At 41.8% G+C, this 12,254-nt stretch overlaps 1 protein-coding gene across 1 annotated transcript in view; it reads right to left on the bottom strand.

The window, feature by feature from the left end:
• The window catches only part of LOC105516642 (chromosome unknown open reading frame, human C9orf85), a 56,359-nt gene extending 44,292 nt beyond the window's left edge, over nucleotides 1-12,067 (bottom strand). The window contains 1 exon segment of the mRNA XM_011948907.1: nucleotides 11,745-12,067. Within this exon segment, the coding sequence (XP_011804297.1) occupies nucleotides 11,745-11,846 (102 nt within the window). The 5' untranslated portion in view covers nucleotides 11,847-12,067.
• Nucleotides 12,068-12,254: the final 187 nt, after the last annotated feature.

Genomic DNA, 12,254 nt, shown 5'->3' with positions numbered 1-12,254 from the left:
TTTAGAAGCCAAAAAACCCTACAGGGACCAAATTAATCACTGTTAGAAAATCAAATCACACTGATTTCTTTCAGCCCAAAGAAGGATTATCTGAAGTTGCTTTGTGTATTTAAACAGTTAAGAGGATCTTTTGGAATGCTTTTTCACATCCACTAATACTATTTCTGAAAAGAACCTGGTCATCTGGGTACCTGTATCTATCCCCAAAGGCCATGATTTAAAGGCTAACGTTTGTTCTATCTAGGGAGTGTTTTTTTTTTTTTTTTTTGAGGCGGAGTCTCGCTCTGTCCCGGACTGGAGTGCAGTGGCCGGATCTCAGCTCACTGCAAGCTCCGCCTCCCGGGTTTATGCCATTCTCCTGCCTCAGCCTCCGGAGTAGCTGGGACTACAGGCGCCCGCCACCTCGCCCGGCTGGTTTTTGTATTTTTAGTAGAGACGGGGTTTCACCGTGTTAGCCAGGATGGTCTCGATCTCCTGACCTCGTGATCCGCCCGTCTCGGCCTCCCAAAGTGCTGGGATTACAGGCTTGAGCCACCGCGCCCGGCTAGGGAGTGTTTTAATAGAAACTGTAATAACCCATTAGAGATGGAAAGATTGAGGATGCAAGAAAGCATGAACAACTAAGGAAATTTACACCTTAAATCCTTAGGTAGGCAAGAGAAGATGGGTTCCAGGGTGTTGTGGAGCGACTAGCGTCAGGGATAGACATTCATTTCATCTAGTGTGATAGTAAAATAGAATATATGGGTACAGACATTGGTAGTTTGATAGATGTGGTGGTGGTTTAATAAAAAGCTGAATCTAAGTAGGGTTAGGATTTTGTCAGGTGAGTACCACAGTGGGAAAGACGGACTAGGGGTATATGCAAAAAGCAGTTATACTGATGAAACATAGACCCCAAACTAGAAAAGCAGGGAAGGGCCGGGCGCTGTGGCTCATGCCTGTAATCCCAGCACTTTGGGAGGCCGAGGTGGGTGGATCACATGAGGTCGGGAGTTCAAGACCAGCCTGACCAACATGGAGAAACCCTGTCTCTACTAAAAATATAAAATTAGCCAGGGATGGTGGCACATGCCTGTAATCCCAGCTACTTGGGAGGCTGAGGCAGGAGAATCACTTGAACCCAGGAGGCGGAAGTTGCCTGGCAACAGGGAAAGACTCTGTCTCAAAAAAATAAAAATAAAATAGAAAAGCAGGGAAATCAAAACATGAATGAACAGTGAAAAGTAGAAGGGTTAATGGACAGGACTACCCAATGGGGATAATAAATATTACCTGAGGGATATGGAAACCAGATAGATGGTGGTCAGTCTTTTTTTTTTTTTTTTGAGATGGAGTCTCACACTGTTGCCCAGGCTGGAGTGCAGTGGCACGATCTCAGCTCACTACAACTGGCCAGGCTGGTCTTGAGCTACTGACCTCAAGTGATCAACACGCCTCGGCCTCCCAAAGTGCTGGGATTACAGGCGTGAACCACTGTGCCCAGCTAATTTTTGTGTTTTTAGTAGCACATGCCTTTCATCACTATGTTGGCCAGGCTGGTCTCAAACTCCTGACCTCGTGATCCACCCGCCTCGGCCTCCCAAAGTGCTGGGATTACAGGTGTGAGCCACGACGCCCAGCCCACTCTTTTAAAAATTTTGTAAGTACAGCAGTTACCAGTGAGGAGCAAATTTGTGGTTTGATCATGAGGGTACACTTCTGAGGTGGGGAGTCTAAAAGCTGAGATGTCAGATATTAGACAGATTATCCATGTGTATGTAGCAATTACTAAGTATGATGATAGGAACTGTGGAAAGGTAGTAAGCCCAGGAACTAATGAAGAGGTGTAACTAGGAGGTTAGCACAGATCTGGAGGGTATAGTAGTCTGACAGCATTTATTTCAGAGGAGCTACAGTTTTTGAGTAAGGAGAAGCAAACAGAGCAAATGGGAGAAAGGGTTCTACATGGGAGAGGAGTGGTAAAGATGTGGAGTGAAAATACATCATCACTTAGGAGGATTACAGGGAAACAGCGTTTCCAGGAACAGTCAGGTAGGGCAAGAAAGTAAAAGACATTTTATATTCAACTCTATGTCTCCATTTCGTGACAACAGACTATAAATTGTAGAAGGTAAAGTGGAAGCATTAGGGGACGGAGCACTGAAAGGTTGGAAGATTGCATCAGGTTAGGGTATGTACAAAACCAAATAGGGAAAAGTAATAATAAATGATCTGGGAATCTAGGACGTTAAAACACCAACCAGCCAGGCACAGTGGCTCATGCCTGTAATCCCAGCACTTTGGGAGGCTGAGGCAGGTGGATCACTAGGTCAGGAGTTTGAGACCAGCCTGGCCAAGATGGTGAAACCCTGTCTCTACTAAAAATACCAAAATTAGCCAGGAGTGGTGGCAGGCACCTGTAATCCCAGCTACCCGGGAGGCTCAGGTAGGAGAATCGCTTGAACCTGGAAGGCAGAGGTTGCAGTGAGCCAAGATCACACCACTGCACTCTAGCGTGGGTGACAGAGCAAGACTCTGTTTCAAAATAATAATAACAATAATAATAATAAATTAAAATAAAAAACCAACCAAAACAAATAAATGCCTTTTGTAAGTTTCAAGAGAGTAGCTCAGTATCTTTCCAATAAATTCCCTTTCTGTGTAAGTTAGCAACTAAAGAATCCTAATGCTAATTGCCTTCATGGACAGTGCCTTGCACACATCAGACAAGTCAAAAAAGGAGTGTTTATTTACTGCATTTGTAAACCAAAAAGAATTTGAGACAGGTTTCAATCAATTTAGAGGTTTATTTGGCCAAGGTTAAAGACCATGGCCCATGACACAGTCTCAGGAAGTCCTGGGAACATGTACCCAAGATGGTTGGGATACAGTTTGGTTTTGTACATTTTAGAAAGACAGAAGTTACAGGCTAACACATAAATCACTGTATGTAATATATACATTGTTTTAGCCTGAAAAGGGAGGACATCTTGTAGGGAAGGGAGATGGGGGAGGCTTCCAGATCATAGGTGGATTCAAAGATTTCCTGACTGGCAATTGGTTGAAAGAGTTCAGCTCTGTCTCAACAGTTGAATACAGCATAAAGAAATGCTTGCCTTTAGGTAAGGGAGTTGTGGAAGTCAACGTTCTTGTCACGTAGATGAAGCCTCCAAGTAGCAGGCTTCAGAATAGCCAGTGAATGTCTCTTAACAGACCTTAAAAGGTGTCAGCCTCTCTTAAGGGAAGGAGATTCTCTACAGAATGCAGATTTCACCCCACAAAACACAGCTTTGCAGAGCTATTTCAAATATGTCAAAAGAAATATATTTTGGGGAAAAATACTTTGATTTTCTTCAGGGTCTGCTATCTGTCATGTGATACTATACTAGAGTCAGGTTGGAAGTTGGTATCTTATTACTACAGAGTCTGTTTTGTTAGTCTTAAGATCTCTATTTTAATGTTACTGCTGGTCAGTTGTATCTAGACTCCACATGGAGAAGGGTATACTGAAGCATGTCTTGACCCCTTCCCCTCTTCCCATCATGGCCTGAATTAATTTTCCAAGTTTCTTTGAGGTCCCCTTAGCTGAAAGGGGGGTCCATTAAGTTGGTTGAGGGGCTTAGAATTTTATTGTTGTTTTACTCATTCAATATATTTAAGTGCTATTTGGTCTGGAGTGATAAGAAAAATCTAAGAAAGGAATCTTAGGCAGTCAGCTATTCCTTTATCCCCTCCTCGTTTCATTTCTTCCTTTCACAAAAGTCAAGATGTGAAAAACAGCACCAGTCATTGAGGTAGAAGTGAGCTGGCAGCCGGGGTGTTCTGAGGACGTAAGGATTCACTGTATACCTGCCTGTGACCTCACAGTGACACTTTTGCAGGTGTGGAGAGTCCTGAGGCTTAAAATAACAAATGCCACACTCTCAACCCCAAGGTTTTGTGTCTAACTATGCCCCTCCCTCCTATAGTATTTCTCTAAAAGGAAAACGGCCCATATGGGGATGAATTCATATTAAATACAACTTTCTTTCAAATGAATGAATTTACCTGAATGAAGAATTCTGAGAATACTCTGTTTGTAACCATGAATTTATGTAGAAACAAGTATTGGCAATACAATTATAGAATTTCATAAATAATTCAACGGTAAGTATAGTACTATTCCCTAAAAACAGTAAGTATAGTACTATTCCCCACAGTAGAGCAAATCAAGACAAATTAATTTCAGCTGTCATGTATTAGACATAAAATTAAGTACCTAAAATACATAATTAATGCACACAAAAAATTATATTGTATCAGGCCTCAACATTAAGAAACATGCTTCAGGCTGGGCGTGGTGGCTCACGCCTGTAATCCCAACACTTTGGGAGGCCAATGCAGGCAGATCATGGGGTCAAGAGATTGAGACCGTCCTGGCCAACATGGTAAAATCCCGTCTCTACTAAAACTACAAAAATTAGCTGGGTGTGGTGATGTACACCTGTAATCCCAGCTACTCAGGAGGCTGAGGCAGGAGAAGTGCTTGAACCCGGGAGGTGGAGAAGGCAGTGAGCCAAGATTGTGCCACTGTACTCCAGTCTGGAAACAGAGTGAGACTCCGTCTCAAAAAAAAAAAAAGAAAAAGAAACATGCTTTATTAGCTTCAAGTGGAAGCAACTTGGTAATCTAAGCATATGGACTATCCCCAACATAGATGAAATTACGTTGTGTGAAAGAGAGAAGAGAAAATAAAAGGTAAACAATAGTATGGATTACAGTTCTTCAAAGCATTGAAAAAGGCACAAAGGAAAAGTAAAGACCTTCACTAGCACTACTAGGTGTAATATTATAAATATCATAATGCCTAGAACACCACAAATTGTCTTGTCACTTAAAAAAATATGTTAAATTTAAAACAAATCAACTGAAGAGGGAATACATTTAACATAAACTCACTGAATAGCACTGGGAAACATATCAAAGAATATTTCCCAAATTGGAGATAGATAAAAGAGGGTGACCTCTATAACACCAGAATGATCTATAGAATGTCAGAGATGGTCAAATCAGATCTATGGTAGATTCTATGTCTGGCCAACTGCTTTGCTCAGTGGCTACCCACTTCATGGCTACCCTTAATTGCTGATACCCATTGGCTGAGAAATAACATTTATTCCCATGACTGGCACTTCACCACTCACACTAAAATTACTCACACCAGGGATCACATGAACCAATCTGGAACTATTCCCTAAAGCTCAACATCTCTGGGCAGGTGGAGACAGGACAAAGACCTTAACAGCTGATACCAAGCTACCTGGACAAATAGTACAGGAAAGGTTTTTCCCACAGCAAAATTTACTCATTCATTTTACAGTGTCAGGCATCACAACCCATTAAATGAGGATTACAACTTTAACTGAAACTAGAAAAAAATCAGTATCCAGGCTCAGTACCTTATATACAAAATCTACTTTGTAATGATCATCTTTACTCAATAGCAGCAGTCCCCAACCTTTTTGGCACCAGAAACGGGTTTCGTGGAAGACAATTTTTTCATGGACCAGGGTGGGGGTGGGGGATCAGGGTGGCTTTGGAATGATTCAAGTGCATCACATTTATTGTACATTTTATTTTTATTATTATTACATTGTAATATATAATGAAATAATTATGCAACTAACCATAACGTAGAATTAACGGGAGCCCTAAGCTTGTTTTCCTGCAACTAGATGGTCCTATCTGAGGGTGATGGGAAACAGTGACAGATCATCAGGCATCAGATTCTCATATAACGAGCACACGGCCTAAATCCCTCCCATGTGCAGTTCACAATAGGGTTCACACTCCTATAAGAATCTAATGCCAGAGCTGATCTGACAGGAGGCAGAACTCAGGTGGTAATGTGAGTGATGGGGAGTGGCTATAAATACAGAGGAAGCTTCACTCACTCACCTGCACTTCAACTCCTGCTGTGTGGCCCAGTTCCTAACGGGCCATGGACCGATGTGGGGGTTGGTGACCCCTGCTCCACAGAGAGACAAACTCAAGCGTCATGACTAGAGTTTGCAGATAAAGACTTACAAAAAGGTAAAGATGAAAAGACAATTAGAATTATTGTGACTTGTGGTTAGCTAAGATACTCAATATCTGTTAGAATGTTAACTTGTTTTTGTTTTATTTCTGGACAATAAAATAGTTGTCTTTTAAAATAGGACTAATATAATTAGTGTTCCTTCAACTTTCCCAAAACAAAAGGCAAGCAAACAAAAACAGAACTTTAAAACATGTAGGTGGTACATCAGTCCTTTGGCTGTAATACCTATTTCTTCCCCCTACTGTGGCCCAGGCTGGAGTGTAGTGGCATGATCTCAGCTCACTGCAACCTCTGCCTCCTGGGTTCAAGTGATTCTCCTGCCTCAGCCTCCCAAATAGCTGGGATTACAGGCGCCCACCATCACGCCCGGTGGCGTAATTTTTGTATTTTTAGTAGAGATGGGGTTTTATCATGTTGGCCAAGCTGATTGCAAACTCCTGACCTCAAGTGATCTGCCTGCCTTGGCCTCCCAAAGTGCTGGGATTACAGTCATGAGCCACTGCACCCAGCCTTCTTGTTTGTTTGTTTTGGCTTATTTTTGACTGAGGTAAAATTTACATCAATGTCATGCACAGGCCTTAAATGTACAATTTAATGAGTTTCAATATATTTACTCTTATAATCTTCACTGCTCTCGCCACTCCAGAAAGTTTTCTTGTGCCTTTCTGGTCTCTATAGATGGAATCACATAATATGCTCTTTTGTATCCGGTTTCTTTCTCTCCACATTAATGTTTCCAAGATTCATCTGCTTTGCTTATATCAGTGGTTCTTTTTTTTAAAATAGCAGAGTAGTATTCCACTGTATGCATCTGCCGCAATCTGCTTATATATATTCTGTTGATAGATATTTGGAGGTTTTCCCCATTTTTGACAACTGTGAATAAAGGTGTATGTAAACACAGAATCCTGTTCTGCTGTATAAATGCAATCATAACTAATCTTAAACTTGACAGCTTTCTGCCTAAATCAGGAGCCAAGAAAATGGACTGAATTACTATCTACTTTCACAGTAAGTCAGCAAAAGGAGCCTCTGCTACAGAGCCCAGGCTGATGAGATGAGATCCACCCCAACCAGCCCACATCTTTGGCATGTGATACTCCAGGGGCCACACCTTATGAGAAGAGACTCTCCCTAGAACATTTCAAACAGGCAATGTTTAGGATCGGTGGCAATAAACAGCACTCATTCTGTTCTGACCCTAATCTGGTGTCACACTGCTTCTATTACACCCAAAAATACAGTATGTATATTTTAAAATCACACATACACACGGAGGGCTTTTGATTTACTTGCCCTTTGAATTGTCCTCCCACAGACCCCATCCAACCAATGAAGAGGCATGTGCTAATTGCATAACTCTGGGCATGTCATTCACCTCTAAGCCCTAATTTCCCAATATGTAAAATGGGATCATTTTGAATCTATCTTAGGGTTACTTTTGATTAATGCCTGTCACTTCTCCCACCAAATCACAAGCTTCAATTAAGACTGTGACTGTATATTTTGCTCAACCCTATACCTCCAATATCTAGCACAATGTTTGGTACTAGATAACAGATGTGGAATAAAGACATGAATACCAGAATTGCACTGCAGGCTTTTTGGCATAGTGCAAAACTGAAAACAACTCAAATGTTTATTAATAGGACACTGCTTAAATAAGCTAATCCACATTTGTGCTGTATAATATTACACAGCCATTTTAAAAATGAGCTTAATCTTTCTGTTCTGATACATCCACTTTACTGAATGAGAAGAGAAAAGATGTATTTTATTACATACACACTGTATCATACACAGATGTCTAAAAATGTACACATCAAAATGTTAACAGTGGCTACATCCGAACAGGACTAAAACTGGGAACAGACTTTCACTTTTATACAGTACCTTATATACTTCTCTATTGTTTCAGTATTCTTCAACAAGTATGCATTTCTTTTCTAATCAATTTTTTAAGGCTTTGATCAACTGCAGGTCCACATAAATTATTACAGGCTTTATTCTTAGTTCATATTTTTATCCCTGTTTCTTAAAAATATTTTTGTAGCCAGGTATGGTGGCTCACGCCTGTAATCCCAGTACTTTGGGAGGCCAAGGCTGGTGGATTGCTTGAGGTCAGGAGTTCGAGACCAGCCTGGCCAAGATAGTGAAACCCTGTCTCTACTAAAAATACAAAAATTAGCCAGGCATGGTGGTGCGCCCCTGAAATCCCAGCTACTCGGGAGGCTGAGGCAGGAGAATCACTTGAATCTGGGAGGTGGAGGTTGCAGTGATCCGAGATCACGCCACTGCACTCCAGCCTGGGCGAGAGAGTGAGACTATGTCTCAAAATAAACAAATCAATAAAATAATAATAATAATAATAATTTTTGTAATGATCCCTGTAGCAATCCTGAGAGGAAGGTAAGACAAGAGATAGTACTAACCCAGTATCATAGATGAAAAGCTATAGGTAAATTGCCTGACATCACCAAGCAAAACAAATGACAGAACTGGGGCTAAGGAATGGCTCTTTTCTCTTATCCAATGCTGTTTTTGTTGGACATCACTGCCTCTCCAGGACAGGAAAGACGGCTGCCTTGATCCGCTCAACATCTCATTACTAAATGACTAGAAAAGATTTAAACCTATTCCCACTGCTGACACTCCCAATCTCCCTAAGTCATTTGAGGGTACTACTGACCAGTGGCCATAGGGACCCTTTTAAATAACCCCAGGGAAGAGGAGGTTACAAATCCTGGTGCAAGCCCCTTCACTGTTAGACAATTCCTCATATCGAGGTGAAACCTATTTTTGTTACTTTGACTCCCTGGTCCAAGTTTGGCCATTTGGAATGGCACAAAACTTGAATATACTCTCCTTTTCTAGAGTATATTCAAGTATATGAAGAAAGCTATCATTTGTGTCCTTTTGAGAATGAGTGCTCTACCTATATAAACTTCCAATACAACATCTGTAATTATCCAACTTCTAATTGCACTGAAGTCCTAACAAACTGCTTGGCAGAGAAGAAAAAGGAAAACTATCAGGTAGGACCCTTACCAAATCATAAAGTATTTAATACAAACAGTCAATTGTTACTACAATCCTTTAAGGTAGGGGTGTCCAATCTTTTGGCTTCTCTGGGCCACACTGGAAGAACTGTCTTGGGCCACACATAAAATACACTAACACTAATGGCAACTGATGAGCTATAAAACAAACAAAAAAACAACAAACTCGTAATGTTTTAAGAAAGTTTATGAACTTGTGTTGGGTTGCATTCAAAGCCGCCCTGTGCCATGTGTTGGACAAGTTTGCTTTATGGGGAGTTACAGAGAACGGGCATTTTTTTATCACTCCTTTGTTAGATGTCACCAAATCAAATAGCTTTGCAGTGTAAAGAATAGGCACGAAGTTGGGGTCAGATGCTTCTGACAAAGTCTTGGCTTTAGATGGCTACTCATAGCAGATGCAAGAATCTGTTGTGATCACAGACAATTATTAGCTATTCATTACACAGACGAACAATCAACCTAATGATTTTTCCTCAGTAAAATATTTTGTGTTGTTTTTGTCAGAACCTTCAATAACAAAGTGGCCTGGTGGTCCTCCTGATTAACAAATGAGACTTTTTCATAACTTAAAAGAGAGAAAGGAATTAAAGATAAAAAGATAAAAATGGTCAATTGCAACTTAGTGACTGAACCTGAGACCCAGGAAAACATTTAGGACGAGAATGACATAGTTATTAGATAACACCAACAAAATGCACAATGAAAAGTACAAGTAGGAGAAGCCTAGGAATAGCTACACTATAGTTAAAACTGCTTTTTACGAAAACAGTCATGAAAAACAATCAAAAGCAAATGTTTGTGCACAACCTTATGGTAAGAATACAAAAGAGGCAGACATCTATTTGGAATAGTGCAGCTTTTTATTTTTATTCTGGTGTACCTATTGATAATAGGAGCAAACTTGGGAAAGTCTTCTCAAATGTTGCTTCAGGTTTTCATTCTCAAAAACCTCTCAACCCAAGCGGGGGAAAGGAGAGCACTCAATTTAAAATATTCTTTCTTATTCTCCCTTACTGACCTGTGTTGCCCTTCACCAATATTTATAATTGGTATTTATTTATCTTTCTGCTTACTTTTTGCCCATATCACCTAGAAACTATAAGCTCCGTGAAGGCAGAGTCAGCTCTTTCGAACACAGTATACCTATGAACACAGGGCCTTGCACATAGAAGGTGCTTATTAAATATTTGTAGAATAAGCAAAGAAAGAAAGAGGAAAGGAAAAGAAAGGAGACCACAGGTTACCAAAAACAGATTACTTTGCTTTCCCAATCAATGTTGGGAAATTAATCACTTACTGAACACTTACTATGACCTAGGCCATTTATGCATATCACATAGTTTAGCCTCCCAACAATCCTGACAACTTTGTCATTTGAGACCAAAGTAAGGCTCAGATAAACTAAATATTATATAACTCACTCAAGCCACACACCTAGTAAATTTGAGCTTCATAACCTATGGGAATATTAGGTTTACCTGAGTGATGCTGGCCCCTAATATGCCCCTGTCGTCAATGATTTTCTCTCCATACAGCCATGGAGACAGGGAGAGAGATTCACAGCAAACAGCAAATTAATAGTTGTTTTTGTTTTATGAGACGGCGTCTCGCTCTGTCGCCCAGGAGTACAGTGATGTGATCTCAGCTCACTGCAACCACTGCTTCCAGGGTTCAAGCGATTCTCCTGCCTCAGCCTCCCAAGTAACTGGGATTACTGGCGCCCGGCAAATTTTTGTATTTTTAGTAGATTCGGGGTTTCGCCATGTTGGCCAGGTTGTTCTCGAACTCCTGATCTCAGGTGATCCGCCCACCACCTCGGCCTCCCAAAGTGCTGAGATTACAGGCGCCCGCCACCACGCCCAGCTAGTTTTTGTATTTTTAGTAGAGACGGGGTTTCGCCATATTGGCCAGGTTGGTGTCAAACTCCTGACCTCAGGTGATCCACCCGCCTCGGTCTCCCAAAGTGCTGCGATTACAGCACTTTAACCCACGGCGCCCAGCCTACAAATTAGTACTTATATACAACCCAAGTCCTCTGGCTATCTAGTCTGAATTTTTTCCAGTTTACAGAAGTCCTGCTAAAGATAAACAGCAAAACAAGTATTTTTACATTAACCAAATATTTTTATCTTCAAAACAATTGTTACAAAACAGAAATTTCCCACTATACTAGTGAGAACAGCCTAAGACCACTTAATCATTCACATTTCCCCTGTGGGCTTGGGGTTTTGGAAAAAAAAAAATCGTAGCTCAATAAACTTGGTGTAAAGTTTGAGAGAGACACTCATGCCACAATCCTCGCGTCCCTCTGCTAATGTGATCCAGATGGAAACGTCGAACGACGTAACTGCCCCATTTGCACCTTAGATTTGATTAGGGTCCTGTTCACTCTGTGCAATTAGTTAAGTGTGCTGACCATCAAATATTTACCAGGAGACAACATGTCCAGGTCAAAGAAAGGGCGTGAGAATAACATTTTAGAAAGAGTTGCGCTGCAGCCAAGACTAACTCTGGGCTGCGGTCCACACTCGCCCCAGTCGACTCCTCTCATTTCCTCTCTCCCCTCTCCAGTGAACCATTCCTTCCTGGAGTCAGAGACGGTGCAACAGGCAGGTTCCTACCTTGGTCTGCACACTCTTATCGAACTTGTCATTTTTGAAGCTAAACGTATTCTGGTGCTTCTGAGGTCTGGAACGAGCCACGTTGCCTTTCTGGGAGCTCATCGCCGAAATCAAAGCCACCCCTCACCGTGAGCAGGCAAAAGGATGAAGGGAAAACCAACGAACTACTCCCAGGAATTGACGCTTCTGTCAATGACCCGGAAGAAACTAATGCAACCTTTCCGCCCCGGCTCCGGGTCAGCCCACGTGACTCTTCTGGGAGGTCAAAGAGCATAGCTCTGCCCTCCCTGCTGTTAGGCCAGGCCACTCCACGCGGCGCAGCCCAGACCCTCCTGCTCCGCGCAGCCTCTTTCTCAAGTCCCGCTTTCTTCGAAATGAGAATTCCCCCATTGGCCCGAATGTGGTAGTCCATCAAGGCAAAGGGGCGGGGAACCTTTGCTCCTATTGGTTCTTCTTTTCCGCAATCCCCGCCTCCTGCCGAGCGAGCTCAGCCTCTCCTGGAGCCCAGAG

The sequence above is a fragment of the Colobus angolensis genome, unplaced genomic scaffold (assembly GCF_000951035.1).
Source record: "Colobus angolensis palliatus isolate OR3802 unplaced genomic scaffold, Cang.pa_1.0 Scaffold286, whole genome shotgun sequence".
NCBI classification, from domain to species: Eukaryota; Metazoa; Chordata; class Mammalia; order Primates; family Cercopithecidae; genus Colobus; species Colobus angolensis.
The sequence above is the reverse complement of the archived record's forward strand: the minus strand, read 5'-3'. Positions and strand labels throughout refer to the sequence as shown.